This window comes from Cyprinodon tularosa, unplaced genomic scaffold (genome assembly GCF_016077235.1).
Source record: "Cyprinodon tularosa strain WSP-4 unplaced genomic scaffold, ASM1607723v1 ctg554, whole genome shotgun sequence".
NCBI lineage: Eukaryota > Metazoa > Chordata > Actinopteri > Cyprinodontiformes > Cyprinodontidae > Cyprinodon > Cyprinodon tularosa.
In genome coordinates, this window is record NW_024039290.1 from 365,001 (window position 1) to 382,790 (window position 17,790).

Sequence of the window (17,790 nt, forward strand, 5' to 3'; positions counted from 1 at the left end):
GGCACATTTGCTTTTACTGCGACTCACGCAGATGACCTGGTTTCTGAGTATAAATCAACCATTATTAGATGATGGGCTCTGAGGCAAGCAGCTGCTCCTCCACATTATAGGAGTCGGCTTAAACAGAGGCTTAGTTCTGTTTCAGATAGCCAGAAGACGCCTCCATCAGGAGGTGTTCCAGGCACATCATTCAGGAAGGAGGCCTGGAGGGTGGTGGCCCGGGACACACTGCAGGGTCTCTGTTTCTCAGCTGGCCTTGGAATATCTCAGGCTTCCCCCAAAGGAGCTGGGAGAGGTGTTTGGGGTGAGGGAAGTCTGGGTGTCTCTGCTGCCCCAGCAAAGAGGAGTAGGAGCATCTCAGAAGATCTCTGTAATCTTTAAAACAAACAGTTTTAAAATCTGCATTGATTATGGTAAATTACCTTGACTTATATAGGGCATTTTTAAGTCAGGCGACTTGACCAAAGCTACATTGTAGCCACTGCTGCCCTGGGGCTCGCTGACAGAAGCGAGGCTGCCATAAACTGCCCCCCATCAGTGAGCAATTTGGATGAAGTGGACACAATGACACTGAGACCGGAGGCCTGAACTGACAACCCTACGCTTACTGCCTCAAACGCCACTACCACTACTAATCCAACTTCACTGTGCTTATCTTTTTATATTTACTTTCTATGTTTCTACATAATTGACATCCCCCACAATAACTGACGTGGTGATTGCGGCACCTGGTAGCAATCCCCATGTCCTACACTCCCCACAATAATGCTGACAGGACACTGCTGGCATAAAGCTACGCCCTGCAGCCCACAACACAATGAGGCTGCAGATACATCCACAAAACTCTCAATCTCTTCTGCTTTAACAAAGCAATGAGCTCCAATACCCGAGGAAAAGATTCAGGGTTTTATCAAGTGCACACATTTCTTTAGGATCAGAATAATTCCTCCGAGAAAATTTCAGGATCCTGAATACAAACCAAAGGTTGGTTTTTCCAAAGAGGTGCTTCTGTAAATTGAAGAAAAAAGCACAATACACGTTTAACACATATTACCTTTACTAAAACATCGTTATAATGTATTTATCATGTGTTGTTACCATTATGACACATAAGAGGAACCGTGTTAAAACTCATTGACATGATTATCTGTCGTTACATTACGGGAACAATAATAATAAGTCAGTGCAGATTAGTGCTGTTTGATAAATGTTTCTATTAGTGCCACTTGTGCACGGCTGCATATCAACATTTGGTTACGATTTTATAAAAACGAAAGTCAGCAACACATCAGAAGCTGAAAAAAATATATTCAGTATATATGAATCTCATTTTAATTTAAAAAATAATTGAATAAGTTGTGTATTGCCCTCTTTCCACAAACCTCAAATTTTCTCTCATGAGTCACAAACAGTGTCAGGCTGTTGTTACAGGATAAATCCTGTTTTAACAAACCAGGATTATAGGATTTTAGTTGATGGGAACCATTACCAGCAGCTCAGTGCTATTATATTTGTCTTAGATGTCAGTTCTACCAAAACCGCACAGATTTAAACTTTGCTGATTTTATGTTCATATAAACATATTGCTTTCTTCATCTTGATATTAGCTTCTTTGATATTTAATGTTCAGATATAGAAAAATAAATGGGGTTAAATATAGAAAACAGTTATTTACCAACAAAAAACGTTCTCATGAATGATTTCCATGGTTGGTTCTATCTGCTGATCCTCTTATTGGCCATCAGAATTAAATCAGGACAAGAGGTGCACCAATCTACAAATTTGGGCCAATATTGGTATATACAGTACAGTGGGGCAAAAAAGTATTTAGTCAGCCACTAATAGTGCAAGTTCTCCCACTCAAAAAGATGAGAGAGGCCGGTAATTTTCATCATAGATATACCTCAACTATGAGAGACAAAATGAGAAAAAAAAATTCCAGAAAATCACATTGTCTGATTTTTAAAGAATTTATTTGCAAAATATGGTGGAAAATAAGTATTTGGTCAGTTACAAACAAGCAAGATTTCTGGCTCTCTCAGACCTGTAACTTCTTCTGTAAGAGGCTCCTCTGTCCTCCACTCGTTACCTTCATTAATGGCACCTGTTTGAACCAGTTATCAGTATAAAAGACACCTGTCCACAACCTCAAACAGTCACACTCTAAACTCCACCATGGCCAAAACTAGAGAGCTGTCAAAGGACACCCGAAACAAAATTATAGACCTGCACCAGGCTGGGAAGTCTGAATCTGCAATAGGTAAACAGCTTGGTGTGAAGAAATCAACTGTGGGATCAATTATTAGAAAATGGAAAACATACAAGACCACTGATAATCTTCCTCGATCTGGGGCTCCACGCAAGATCTCACCCCGAGGGGTCAAAATGATCACAAGAACGGTGAGTAAAAATCCCAGAACCACACGGGGGGACCTAGTGAATGACCTGCAGAGAGCTGGGACCAAAGTAACAAAGGCTACCATCAGTAACACACTACGCCGCCAGGGACTCAAATCCTGCAGTGCCAGATGTGTCCCCCTGCTTAAGCCAGTACATGTCAAGGCCCGTCTCAAGTTTGCTAGAGAGCATTTGGATGATCCAGACGATGACTGGGAGAATATCATATGGTCAGATGAAACCAAAATAGAACTTTTTGGTAAAAACTCTACTCGTCGTGTTTGGAGGAGAGAGAATGCTGAGTTGCATCCAAAGAACACCATACCTACAGTGAAGCATGGGAGTGGAAACATCATGCTTTGGGGCTGTTCTTCTGCTAAGGGACCAGGACGACTGATCCGTGTGAAGGAAAGAATGAATGGGGCCATGTATCGTCAAATTTTGAGTGAAAACCTCCTTCCATCAGCAAGGGCATTGAAGATGAAACGTGGCTGGGTCTTTCAGCATGACAATGATCCCAAACACACCGCCCGGGTAACGAAGGAGTGGCTTCGTAAGAAGCATTTCAAGGTCCTGGAGTGGCCTAGCCAGTCTCCAGATCTCAACCCCATAGAAAATCTTTGGAGGGAGTTGAAAGTCCGTGTTGCCCAGCGACAGCCCCAGAACATCACTGCTCTAGAGGAGATCTGCATGGAGGAATGGGCCAAAATACCAGCAACAGTGTGTGAAAACCTTGTGAAGACTTACAGAAAACATTTGATCTCTGTCATTGCCAACAAAGGGTATATAACAAAGTATTGAGATTAACTTTTGTTATTGACCAAATACTTATTTTCCACCATATTTTGCAAATAAATTCTTTAAAAATCAGACAATGTGATTTTCTGGATTTTTCTTTCTCATTTTGTCTCTCATAGTTGAGGTATATCTATGATGAAAATTACCGGCCTCTCTCATCTTTTTAAGTGGGAGAACTTGCACTATTGGTGGCTGACTAAATACTTTTTTGCCCCACTGTATATATATTAGCGTTGATTTTTTTGACAGTAGTTACATGATTTATATTACATTATATTTTTATACAATGCTAAAAAAAAAGGTTATATGTAAATAACTAATTAAATTAAAATCAAACTGTCCACTTAGGAAGTAACACTGATTGCCAATCAATTTCCCATGCTGTTCTGTTAATAGAATAGAAAACAGGTGGAAATTATTGGTAATTAGTGAGACACACTCAGTAAAGGAGTGGTTCTACAGGTGGGGACCACAGACCACTGCTTTATGGCTGATGTTTTGGTCACTTTTGAGTGTTGGTGGTGCTTTCAGACCAGTGGTAGCATGAGGCGGACTCTACAACCCACACAAGCAGCAGGACCACTACCTCCACCTATGTGCAATGAGGAACAGGAGGAGCACTGCCAGAGCCCTGCAAAATGGCCTCCAGAATGTGAGGTCATGACCCTCAAATGGTCTGGTCCGCTCGTTCCCCAGACCTAAATCCAATTGAGCACATTTGGGACATCATGTTTCGATCCATCCACAAATGTCACGATGCATCACAGACTGTTCAGGAGTTGCCAGATGAAGGAGAACCTCAGGAGACCATCAGGATCCACCTTAGTAGGAGCATGTGGAGGCATTGTAGGGAGGTCATACAGAGGTGTGGAGGCCTCACATAATACTGAGCCTCATTTTGACCTGTTTTAAGGGCATTACATTACAGTTGGATCAGCCTGTAGTGTGTTTTTCCACTCCAATCCAGGCATCCATTGGTTAATAAATTTAATATCCATTGAGGATTTTTGTGTGATTTTGTTATCAGCACATTCAACTTTTACAGAACAAGAATTAGATGAGAAAATTTCATTCATTCAGATCTAGGATGTGCTATTTAAGTGTTCCTTTTATTTTTTTGAGCAATGTACTTCCTCACCATAATGGCAACGTAAAACAGTGACCACGCCCCTGACATTGTTTCTCTGCTTCGTTTGGACACCACATAACTCTTCTCTGCGTCACTCTGATTGTCACATGACTATACAAACTCCACATGACCAACCATAACTCCTCTAGAAACCATTCTCAGCACCAAGATGGAAACTAACAGTTTTTTTTAACCATTACTTAAACGTTTAACAAAAGGGAGTGGCCAATAACAATGGTGACAATATTTAATCACTCCTTATATAAAGATATAAATATATATCAGGCATCATATCTGCTTCACTTTCTTTTGGTTCCTCTTTCTTGGGGATTTGCTTTGTAAAATCTATTCCACCCCCCCCTTTCCCTTCTTCTTTATTGTATTTCCTTCATAAAAATCTGTTTTTCCAGTAGCATCAAGCTCTGCTTTCTTCCCAGGCGTGTTGTTTTTGTAAAAACCCACTGTAATCACAGCTGTAAGCTTCGTTGTTCAGAGCGCCAAAGTTCACTCCACAAAAATGTGAAAAAGCTTTGGGAACAGAGGGACTGTCGAACAGTCGCCTTCTTTGCTACTGACGTCACACTTTGTCAGTAATGTTGAAATGTGGTATTATGAAATGTTCCAACTAGACACATTTGTCATTGTTATGAGCTACAGTGAGTCTTAAGGGCGGAAGTGGAATGCTTTGTCAGTTTTAACATCCATGCACAGGCAGTGTTCATGATTTTTGTTCTACTAAACAAGCTTTGCTGCCCACTTGTTAGTATATAAAAAAAAAAAAACATGCATCTTTTTCAAAAGTATAGGCTTATTTTTCGTGTCTGGATAAGCATGGAACAATAGAGTGAGGAAAATGTAGATGCTTCCATGACCTTCCAGTTCAAATGCTTAATAAACACAGGAGGTTTCACATTGATTTATATAATTAGACATGCTTTTCTTCAAAACCTAGAAAAATGTGGACCTTCTTTCTCGTGTATCGGTGTGTTTGATTGAAAAAAAGAACTCTTTTGTTCTCTTGTAGTTGCTGCTGTGCAGGAGAAATAAAAAAAATAAAAGACAGAATGAATCCTTTGGGAGACCTTGTAGACAGGAGACGTTCCTCAGATCTTATTTCTTTTACTTTCTTTTAAAATACATCAAATTTTCTAAGTAGTAGTTTTAAAAAATTAAAACCTTCTAAACAAATATAAGGTTAAAAATAAAAGTATAGGATGACGTTGAGGACTTTCTTATAATATTCATCCCGAGCAGGGGCAGAGCTAAAGAGGGTGGGCCGGGGGCCGCATGGCCACCCCTTGGCAATCATTGGCCACCCCTGGGGCCACCCCTTCCAAGTGTTTGTTGTTTCAATGTGTATGTAATGGATTATTTGCCCGATTCCACTACATCCTGAACTTTATTTCCTGCCATTCATTACTGGACAGACTGATAAATCCAAGTGTGCCTAAACTCAGTAACCATGAGGACACTGGCCAGACACACCTGGATTAATTAGTCTGTCCTGTAATGAAAGAGAGGAAACAAAAGAGCTGGCTGGAGTTCAGGAATTGGTGAGTTGGGGATATAGCCCATTCACCACCTCTGGAACAAGCAGTTTTCCTTTAAACCAGAGGGTGGCGCCAGTGACATCAAGCTACTTTGGCATATTATAGTTGGTATATTAACCAAAAACTGGCAAAGAAATACAGCAATTAATTATAAACTACAATTAAAAAAGAGTAATGCAGAATTCAGGCTCTTGTAAGAACTAGTTTTTATGTTTTAAGTGGGAAGTATGTCTCTGCGGTCATCAAGGTTTGTTTTAAGCACAGTAATTAAAATTAAACAACAACTGCTCAACCCATTTAAAGTATATATTATGTAAAACCATAGATTATTTTAAATGGCATAAATGTGTAAATTTGCAAGTGCATGTTTATTTTCCTGTTGGTTCGTTTTTATCAGTAAAGATTGACCCTCAAATGGTTGGGCTCCTTTTAGTTTTAGTTTATTTTCTGGGACCACCACTGATCTAGGGTTGAAGTAAGGTTTTGCCAGTTGGGATGAAAATATGCTCTACTGCTATTAATAAACAGTTTAAGGGATTAGTTGCAAGGATGAAACCATTTTTCTTATGGATAATAAAGTTTTAACTAAAGTTTACTCGGTTTAATGAGCCAAATGCAGAGATCTGTAAAGCTTCAACAGGTCAAGTCTGGAGGTTTTAAGTTAAAACAAAATCTGTTAAAATTAAGGTGATGCTAAAAGGCAATGAAAGGAACAGCCATTGTTAAACATCATTGCTCCTGTAATTATATGGAAGTATTTTATTTCTGGTTTTCAAATCCTAAGTTTTTGTTTGTCTTGAAGGGATCCTATGTGACTGTTTTTATTTGCTCGACGTGTTTCTTAATCATCTACGACACATTCGGAAACCCTGATATTAGTCTAAGATTGGGCAGCCATTAATCTTTGTATTCATGCACAGTAGTGAAGTGTATGTCTCCAGGCGGAGCATAGTTTAGGTCGCTATTTAATGTCATGGAAGTATGTGTTGTCCCTTGCCCAGGCCCCATTAGCCAGGAGCTAAATTCCAGACAAGCGAACAAAGAAGGCGGTCGTGTAGGGGATGGGGGGAGGTTTGGGCCACAGGAACAGGGATCCAAGAATGACAAGATATAGAGCAGAACCAGAAACAACAGGCTCAGTTTGTCGGAGACTGTGTGTAGCCCTAATAAACCCAGAGCAACACACCCTCTCCTGTGACTTTTTATGAACTTGTAAAGCTGTTGTGCAGTGTATTGTGCTTTTGTGAGCGTGTAGGCATAACAACATTGTTCTCATTTCACTCTTTGTTGCTTTTGATCCTGTTTGCAAAGGAATATTTGGACAATAAAGACACACGACTGCTGACAAAGCACAGGAGGAAGGTTTTCCCATCAGCTCATCTTCAAAGTAGCTCACAGACAGCAGTTGAGCAGGAGGAGCAATGCCTAAGTTTCTCGCTTATGCTTGTTTTTTTTGTCCTGCTTGTTTAGGCTTCAAAGATACATAAGGGATAAAAGTTCAGCTTACATGCATAATGTTTAACCTTCAGGACTCCTGTTCCTGCAGTGATTTTAAATAGCTTGAGTGATTAGGAGGACGTGATGTAATTGTCAAATTTTTTTAGGGCAAATTTTGATGCCCTCTGCTGATTATATTAATATTCCAAAACTCTGGATAAGGTCCCTAAAATTTATTTTAAAAAATGTGTTATTCTTAGTTTTAAATATATATTTCAGATCTGTTGTGAAACTTGTAAGATTTGTGTTGGACAACAATAATAATAAAAAAGACTAACTCAGGAGCAGATCTCTTCCCCTCCATGCTTTACCCTGTGATTACCAGCATATTCTCTGTTAACCGAGCCTTGTAGGTGTAGATATTCTACAAGCACTAATAAACAAACTAGACATCTCTACTTAGGCATTTGCATGCTAAAAGAGAGTCAAGAAAGTCACCAGGTTTATTGCCTGTTGTTGGGGACCTCACTGTGCCCTAGAAGACCTTTCTAGGCTGCATGGTGCGCTTCTTTTGTTGACGTTGGACACATTCCATATAGAAACCAAGGTACCGAAAGCTCCACTATAACTTACTTGGACCCTATTGTGACTTTATCACTCTCTGTGATCTTTATCATCTCAGAAATGTGGACATAAGGGTCAGTGGATCTCCATCCAATTGGTCACACTTTTATAACTAGCAGAATTCCTAAATACTGAACCTAGTTAGTACTTTTCAGTTATAATGCTAGGTACAGTGACATACCTACAGTCATTACTGTTAGATATATTGTGCCCAAGCAGGAGGCCATTCCAACTTTAGGTTTCTCTGGTACCCTAGCCTTTTAGGTGGTTCCCAACTTTTCTGCTTGAGCTACAACAATCATAACCTGCAACCATGATCATTTAAACAATGCAGCCTACATTTAGAATTTGCATGCTTGCTCAAAACAACTTGGATCTTCCACATTCTCTCATGCATAACATGTAGGCCACTGCACCCATAGAGTCTATCCTAGCTTTTTGATTTTAAACATTCTAGTGTATTCTGGTGTGAAATGAATCTTAGCAAGCATTTGGTTTATCTAGGTGAATTAATTTCTGCCATTTTGACTCTATGGCATGTCTCTACGTCTTTGCTAAAGGGCACTATAGGAGTAATTATGCAGAGTGTCCTCATGATGCGTAATTGCTGCCATAATTTCTTGCCTAAAGCCTTTTACAGAACAAATACTAAGCTGTAAATAGTAACCATTTACTGACTGAAGCACAGCTTCACTATCATAGCTCTAGATTCTCATTTAGCTTTTAAACCCAATATCAAACTAAGGGCTTTTCACAACAAATGACTTAATGATTGAGTTGAGGGTTCATTTCTGTTTTTTTGTTATCTGTTCCTTGGCTGCAACTTAAAGGCGGCATTATGCATGTTTTGTGTACTGCAGTGCAGCACAGATTTGATGGCAATGTGTACTAATACAAGTACTAGTAAATTATCCTAAATGATTCATTTATTTATATTTACATCCTTTTCCTGCAAGTGCACCAACACACTGCTTCATAAAAACTCACCTAAGTGCAAACTTCTTAAGAATGGTAGAAACAGAAATTTCTCCGCCTGTTATTTATTTGATTAATATAAGTCAATGTGGGGAACCATGAGTGCTTGTTTCCTGGCTGGGAACCAAGGATCAGTTATGTACGGGGATATAAGAGAGAGAGGAAAGAGTTGAAGGTTAACACACCCCTCTGTTGATATAGATTATTTTGTATCTGCCGCACGTGAGCACAGCTGTCAGCAGGCTTAGTGTGCGGCTCGTGCATTGTGTTTGGCGTTCTGTGGCTTCCCACGGTCCTGTTGGGAGCAGAAAATCTAAGCCCAGGGATTAATACCTGGGTGTTCATGGCAACTGTGACGCAGGAACGCCCCCCCTGCGAGAGAAACAGGAAGTCATTTATATGACGGTAAACACAGGAGGGCTGAAAAGACTGATCTAGGAAAATAACGACAAATGTCATGCTCCTTATCCTGAATGATTTATTTAACCCCCCACCACCATCACACGCACGCTCGCACACATTACTGTTACATCCTTACAGCAGCATGAGCTGAGCATTGATCGGATCAATACCCATGAGTCAACAATTTCCTTTCTACTAGCTAAGCTTGCTGTATTTTAAGTTTCTATGTTCTGTGTCAGAAACAATCTCAAGTTCCTAATTTTATCTCCACATGTTTAAGCAGTGATTACGAATTACATGTCCCACTTAATGGACCAAAAAGCATGTAAAGATTGGCATAAAAACGCAGGAAAGGAAAATGAGCAGGAGAGAGGGAATGACAGGGCCACCCCAGTCGATATTTCTTCTTAAAGCTCACATGAACAGCTGATGCACCCTGCACTTAATTCAATTACACACATTCCCTGTGGACGTCTCTTTGTTTATGGCAGTTCTCCATCTCAATCTAGGAGCTCTGAAAAGATAACCCGGCACAAGAACTGGAAGTAAATTCAATGAAATTTTGTAGACAAAGGCCCAGATCTTGTAATATCCCAAATAAGAAGGTTAAAATTGCTTGAGCGAACAAAAGATTGCATGTTCAATTAGCCGGCGTACTGTGAGGGATCTACAAAGATTTGGTGCTCAAGTGATAACAGGTGCAAAACCGACAACGATCATCCTATTTAAGTAAGGATTTATTGTGTGTCACGTCACTATGGAAACTTAGGGGCATCTGATTTTTTTTTTTTTTTTAGCCCCAATAACAAGCAATCTGACTGGAGAATTTAAGAAGGTGTTTTCAGACCTGGACATTGTTTCAAATGCACTCACACAAAGTGGTTGGCATAAGGAAGAAGGAATATTGATTCATCCATCCACTGCCTTCATCTTATTTGATGATGGGCAACAGATTAGTAGGTGCTCCATATTGGCAACAAGTCTAGTAGGGAACGCCGGAATCCCTCCCCTAGCTATTTCTAGGGAATTTCTTGGCCAATATATATAGACCTTCCTGAAAGTTTCGGTTCTCCGCTGGGTTGTCGTCCTGATGAAATGTTTCTTGAAAAACCCCAACTGATGAACTATTTAAATTGACTTATTTTGATGAGAAGAAGCAGATATTTCGGGGTTACCCTAGATGACGGAGCTCCTTGCTCCATCTCTAAGGGCAGAGCAATCTCAGTCTATCCAGTTGTTGAACATAGACAGTCCAATGAAACATGAACTTTGCTTTTTGGCTTAGCTCTTTCTTCATCACTGTAGACCAGTACAACACCAACATTACTACAGACAAAGGCCCAGTCCATCTGTCTCGCATCTGGATTTCCATAGTCTTAAACTTCCATGTTTCAGACAGAAACTTATAATCAAGGGGTTGGTCCACATCTTCAGATCAGGAAATGTGGCTTTAGTCTAAATTAACTGACTCTCCTAGCTACTTGACGCACAGCTGCAGATCCCTCCAGTGCATGTTGGCAAAAGTAACCAAACAGAAGCTTCTCAGTACTGGCATAAAGTGTATCTGTGCAGCTTGGTATACAGCAAAGTTCAAATGAAAGTGTGCTTCTTTGGTGGTGCATGATTACTCCGCAAACCTTTTTTCCTTTTGCTTCAGTAATTAAGAGGAATTTGCCTCCAATCATGCAGGGAAAATTCCTCAGTAGAACACACATCATGAGCTTTTATAAAGTAATGTCTTTTTAGTGAGGCTGTGTTTTTTTTTTTCCAGATGTCTCATATAATCATTTATCACACAAGTTAGAGTTTTGCCATAAATGACCAAAGATTAATTTAAATATGAATGTAAAATAAACTTTGCTTCATGGTTTAATCAAGCTAATATCTGAAAGGGAAAGGACAGTTTTCCACTCTACTATTAAGACATGTGGTTTCTGCAGAGTAACGCAAAACATGCCAGGCACCAAGTCTGCTGACTTGGTCAAGTCCATCAGTGTTCCTTCAGATAAATTTATTGTGTCTAAAAACCAGACACATCCAGATAGAATTCGGCTGAAATAATTTTCTGATACTGATGCAAATTTATTGCAGGAAGTGTTAGTTCCTGTTGGGCCGGGAAGGCCTTATGATCCGCCTGAATTAGGTGAAATTGTCCCTTCAGAGAGAGAAGCCAAGGTTTCCTCTGCTAGAGCTAAACTTTTTATCCATACAACCATCTTTTTATCTCTACACCCATCTAACAATTCATGCACGTGTCCTTTCTTTCTCTTGCACAGTTGTTTTGCTTCTCATTTCTTTTTTTGCAAAAATGCTGCTTCTGCAAGCATTAAGTGACTCATTTCACATGGTGTTTCTATGGCAGTGGTAATATGTTATATAACTTCATCTAAGCTATTTAAATAAAAAATAAACAATCATTTATTTAATAATTTTTTTTTTTTTACTGAATTAATTTTAGTTGGATTTGGCAGCTTGAATAATGGACCCTAATATTACTGCTTTTATTTTTTGTTTGTTTTGTTTAGTAATGGGGATATATGAGTATTAATCTCATTTAACATCATATGCTCATCTGGATATACTAAGGTCATTCATGCTTAGCAATAACTTGTGCAATGTATAATGTGCAATTAGTATATGATAGCCTGTGCATTAACCTGTTTCTCTATATTTGACACCCAGTGCAATAACTATATATATATAGATATCCATCTATATAATTAACCATGTAAACAGCCTGTGCAATATCCCTGTCTTCTTCTTCTCTTTTGACTATTTGAGCTGATATAACCAGTACATTTCTCCAATGTGAGATCAATAAAGTCAATCAATCAATCAATCAGTTTTGTATATAAATTAAGTGATCTCTAAATAGTGAATTCTAGTTGTAAGGGGGACTTGTGGGCCTGGAGTTTGATTGGCTGCCTGCCAGTTGGAAGGTTAGGGGTTGGATTTTTTTTTACTTCCTCATCTTTTCTGACTGTCCATGGGCAAGACACACCTTGGATGCAATGATCAGCCTGTTATTAATGCTGAGTATGCAGGAACATCTACAGAGAGCAAGAGGGGCGGTACCTGTCAGTATGGCCAGATAAGCTGTGAATAAATTCATTAGTATTTATTAGCATGGGGAGGAAAGGGTTAAGAGTTCAAGTGACACATGTAGGTTTTTTTTGTTCTTTGAAATGTTATTTAATTGAATGTTTTAAATATTTGTCTCTTTTTCAGCTGTTTCGAGAGGTACGCATCATGAAAACTCTGAACCATCCCAACATAGGTGGGTTCCTCTACCAACGCTGATCGTTTGAGTTCCCGTCCGTTTCCATGGTGACATTCCTTTTAACCTCTCATCTTCTGTTTTACAGTCCAGCTTTTTGAGGTGATTGAAACGGAGAAGACTCTTTACCTCGTCATGGAGTACGCCAGCGGAGGTGCGTAGACGTTCCACCAAATGTTGCCCATGCCAACTATTGAATTTTGTTACTTGGCTTTATCACTTCTCAGCTTTAAAGTCTAATTTGCTAATTAATTCAGGCTGGAAACTTAATTTTCATTAGAGAAATCTCCTTGTCTTAAAAAAAAGTGAGTCTGCTGTTTTGTTTTTCGCCGTCATCTTTTGTTGTGCTGACTGATACCCTGCTTAAGCTGCTCTTAGTGGTGTACTCCACACAAGGTCAAATTTATGCACACAGCTTTATTTATAGGGAAAATCAAAGTCCAAAGTCTTAAAGAATAGTGCATAGTTTAACCAGATTATTTGCATCTGGATATAACAAACCTTTGAAGTAAAGCAAGACACACTTTTTCTTTTTTTTCTTTCTAAATTACTCCATGTGCTTTGTTTTTGGTTGTTTCTGCAGGCGAAGTGTTTGACTACCTCGTGGCTCACGGCAGAATGAAAGAGAAAGAGGCCAGAGCCAAATTCAGACAGGTCAGTTAAACAACAAACAATGTTTTGCATATTGTTTCCCTAGTTTTACCCCTCACAGATCAGAACTGTAATGTGTGCACTTCTCAAAGATAAAAGGCAGACCCAAACTTATCATAGTAGCCTTGTTTTGCATAAAATTATTTTCTCTAGTATGAAGGTCATACAGATCACTGATTTATGTTTAAGATAGTTTACGTCATCTAGTTAGTTTTTGTTTTTAGATAATAAACAGGTCTCTGTATAAATATTAAAGAAAATGTAAAAAGAGTTTCAGAAAAAGCATAGATCTTTTTCATTACCTGAAAGTTGTCACATCAGGGCTGATGAAAGCAACACAAGTAATATTAAATGATAAATTAAACACATTTCCTGTTCCTTGTAAAGTGAATATTTCCAATTGATGCTACTGCTAAAACTTTGTAAGGGGGTTTTCAGTTTGGCGTCTTCACAACTAACTTTAATACACCTGTCATTTTTTTTTCTTTTTTCTAGCTGATTGATAAACAGAAAAAAATCTTTAGACAACCCCAATGCCCATGCAGCATTTTAACATTGTTAAAGAAAGCTGTTAAAGAAAAACAAACAAAAAACTTGACAAATGATTTAAATCGTTGATTTTAAATCTTTATTAGCAAAGCAGTGATTTAATTGTTTTATAAAAACTGCAGAGCAGGTTGCTGATTTATTTTTTTTTAAAGCCTCAGGGTGTAAAATTTACACCCATCTAGTGATGGGCTAAAAGAATTACAAATAAACTAGAAGCGCGGACTGGTGCTTCGCTATTAAGCCCGTAATTCTACGGAAGGCGCACGGTGTCAAAAATGTGAAAAAGTCAACATCTTGCAGAAGTTGAAGTGTCCTGTCAGGTGATGAGGCAAAGAACAATACATAACTCTGTTTTTTTAAGATTTCTTTTTTTTAGTATTATAAAATCACTTGATTTATTCTCTAGTGAATAAATCCTATCAAGAGACTGGTAACTTTGGTGTCTCATTTCTCTAACATAACATAACGCTAAAACTAGGGCTGCAACAACGAATCGATAAAAATCGATTTTTAAAAGCGTTGGCAACGAATTTTATCATCGATTAGTTGTGTCGCGCGATTAATGCGTTATCCGCGGCCGCCGTCATCACATCCACTTGACTGAAACGGGGGAAGAAAAAAAATACGGCAGAGCGAGTCAGCGCTGCAAGGCGCAGTGTTGCCAACTCAGCGACTTTTCAGACCCCTCCAGCGACTATTTTTCAAAAAAGCAACTAGCGACAAATCTGGCGACTTTTTACGGTGTCACTGGCGGCTTTTGGAGACTCTTACGTGAAAGCATGCATCGTTCCTACTCTGCCGTGGGGCGCCTCCCCCATCCCAACCCCGTTCTCCCTCCTCCCGCAGGAGTCCCTCTCAGCGCTGCAGTCGGAGCAGCAGGATTTTTACCCTCAGCGTCCAGACTGCAAATGAAGCGCGCATGCACCGGGATTGAAGGCGCAAATTGATCACAATAATTAAAATAGCCTGCGCTTTGTAAAGTGAAAAAAGTCGTAACATGCAACTTTTGTCATAACAAATTAACATGGCACGGAACCACCATGTTTGTTTGGTTTTAAAGTGGGGAAACGTAACTTTAGTTTCTCAGGTAGCTCATCTGATGCTTTCCTTACCGTGTTAGTAGGTTACAGACAGTGATAAGGTTGGCTACTTATTTTACTTTTAATTTCATTTGAATTAGCTTAAGCAGCGTTTATATTTACTTTATAAATAAATTAACTTGCAAATTATGAGGGCAAGGCTTTTAAAGTTTAAATCTTTTGGCAAAGATAAAGTAAAGAAGATCCTGCAATTTATGGAAGTAAAGCAGAATAAAATCCAGCAAGATCAGTAATATGTCAATTAATTATATGCCACATTCCCATGTAAATATCTGTTTTTGGAGGATGTGTTTTTTAGCACCCCTAGTTCTCTCATTTTTATTCCAAATACAATTTATAATTTGAATCACAGGGCTGTTTTTATCTCTATGGTTAAGTATTTTCTCAAGTAGTAACTTTAACTGCTATACTTTCCTGTCTTAAAAGGCAGAACTCTTCTAGTCTAAAAACCTCATTTGTTGAAATGGGGGGACCTATTGTTTGAACCCCTTAGGGGCTTTAAAAAACAAAAATGTCTTTTTTGCGCTTTATGAAACAAAGTACCCTATATTTTGTGGATGTACAGCTACATTTCTCATGTAAGTTTGCGTAGTTTTAACACAAACATTTATTTTTCATATTGCACCAGTACAGTTAATGAGCAACCTGTACTTGTGTGCTTGTTTGTTCTGTCTAAAATGTTTATTTTGGAATAAAGAGGTTAATATAAAAAATATTTTTTGTCCGATTCATCGATTAATCGAAAAAATAATCGGCCGATTCATCGATTTTTAAAATAATCGTTAGTTGCAGCCCTAGCTAAAACACACTTTTTTCTCCACTGTAATTTTGAACCTTTGCAGCATGCAATAATGATCTTTATTTTTTTCTACATTCCGAATGCTTATTTAGAAACATTAATTTGCTAAACGTACCTCATCATAGTTTAATCGATCAACCTAAAAAATAATCTCGCTTAATCGATTGCAAAATAATCAATAGCTGCACACCTACATAAATTTAGGGGGATTTTATGTTCAAAATGTGAAAATGTTTTTTTTTTTTTTTTTTTTTTTTTTTTACAGATAGAAAATCCTGTATTTTAAATCAGGATCTTATATTTTGAAAATGCACATTTGTAGCTACCCTGGGATATTTACCTCTAGTCCAAGCTAGAGCTAATTAATGTTTTTCTTTGTCATAGTTTATTCTAATTGAGAAATTATCTTCTCTGGTTTCTCCTAGATTGTTTCTGCTGTGCACTACTGTCACCAGAAGAATATTGTTCACAGAGACTTGAAGGTGTGTTAAATCTTTGCTTGAGTCGTCTTCAGCGTTCTATTTATTCCTGTAAGAGGAAAAAAATGTTAACATCTCGTCTTACCCTGCTGTCTCTGTTGCGTCCTCTAGGCGGAGAACCTGCTGCTCGACGCCGACTCCAACATAAAGATTGCAGACTTCGGCTTTAGTAATGAGTTCACTGAAGGAAGCAAGCTGGACACCTTCTGTGGTTCCCCACCGTACGCTGCTCCAGAGCTTTTCCAGGGGAAGAAGTACGACGGTCCAGAGGTGGACATCTGGAGCCTTGGCGTCATCCTGTACACACTGGTCAGCGGGTCGCTGCCGTTTGATGGGCAGAACCTAAAGGTGGGGGTGACATAGCAGCTGTGTTGTGCATAATATCTACATCCTGGTCAAAGCTGTTTTAGTTTTGTTCACAGAAACAATAGTGATGCCAGATGCATCCTCATGTGTTTTCAGGAGCTTCGGGAGCGGGTTTTAAGAGGGAAATATCGCGTTCCCTTCTACATGTCCACAGATTGCGAGGGAATCCTGCGTCGCTTCCTGGTCCTGAACCCTGCTAAGCGCTGCTCTCTGGAGGTAAGGAGGAAACTTCAATCCAGCCTCAGTAATACGAGAAAAGGATGTGGAAGCAGTTTGTTTCTCTGCTGCACCTTTAATGGGTTTAATTATGGAGATGTCCAGTGAGATGTTAGAGGGGAAAAAAGGGTTTTCAGGAGGGGATCTTTGTGTAGTTATATATTGGCGAGGTTAGGGAGAAAAGGCAGCTTGTTTCTGGTGAAGCTTTAATATTCAACTAAGATGAAGCCAAAATGTTAAGGCTTGATTTAAATGAATAAGTACACAGCAGCAGAAACGGCAGCTGTTTTCTGTCTGTTTACAGTGTTGCTTTCGGTTATTAAGGCGTGTTTATGGACAGCGATTTTAAAGCTCCTCCGCAGCATTTATATATGTTCCAGGTCTGAACTTTGACTGGCCATTTGCCAAACATTGTTTGTTTTTTGTTAGGGATTTTTAGATTGTGTTGTGGATCATTCTCCTGCAGCAGTTTGAAACAAGATTCAGTTTTTCAACAGATTTAATTCTATCATGCTTTAGTGTTTAGAGGTTTGCTGAGTGATAGCAGGTTCCTTTGACTAGCCCAGATCATCACTCCTCCACCACCCTGCTTGACCGTTCGCTTGAGGTGTTAAAAAAGTAGAAATGGCTCTTGATAGAAATACCATCTTGTTTTTTTTTTTGTTAACTTAGACCCACAGGAAACGGCAAATTGACAAACCCTTCAAATCTGCAGATGATAAGTTATTATTTGGTACATTAAGTTATGAGCACATGGGTGCTACTTTCCTCCCTTAAATCTTGTGTTAACACAAGGGGTCTAATCTTCTATATTAATGCTATGTTTAATTCCAAGTCATCGTGTTTGCAACAATATTTCTTGTTTCTTCATCAGCAAATAATGAAAGATAAGTGGATTAATGTCGGCTATGAAGGCTCTGAGCTGAAGCCCCATGTGGAGCCGGAGGAGGACTTCAATGACAGCAGCCGCATCGGTGAGATTTGTGTTCTTTTTTTATTTACAGTCAATGTATTTAATATGTAATTGTAAATTAAGCCATC

The 17,790-nt window shown here is 39.0% G+C and overlaps 1 protein-coding gene across 5 annotated transcripts in view; it reads left to right on the top strand.

Moving 5' to 3' along the window:
• The window catches only part of mark4 (microtubule affinity regulating kinase 4), a 92,409-nt gene that overhangs the window by 51,323 nt on the left and 23,296 nt on the right, over window positions 1-17,790 (top strand). For all 5 annotated transcript variants that reach the window (XM_038305257.1, XM_038305259.1, XM_038305258.1 and 2 more), the window contains exons 4-10: window positions 12,541-12,589; window positions 12,678-12,743; window positions 13,173-13,243; window positions 16,114-16,170; window positions 16,279-16,515; window positions 16,630-16,749; window positions 17,624-17,723. In XM_038305257.1, coding sequence (XP_038161185.1) covers window positions 12,541-12,589; window positions 12,678-12,743; window positions 13,173-13,243; window positions 16,114-16,170; window positions 16,279-16,515; window positions 16,630-16,749; window positions 17,624-17,723 — 700 coding nt within the window. The remainder of the gene's footprint in view (window positions 1-12,540; window positions 12,590-12,677; window positions 12,744-13,172; window positions 13,244-16,113; window positions 16,171-16,278; window positions 16,516-16,629; window positions 16,750-17,623; window positions 17,724-17,790) is intronic.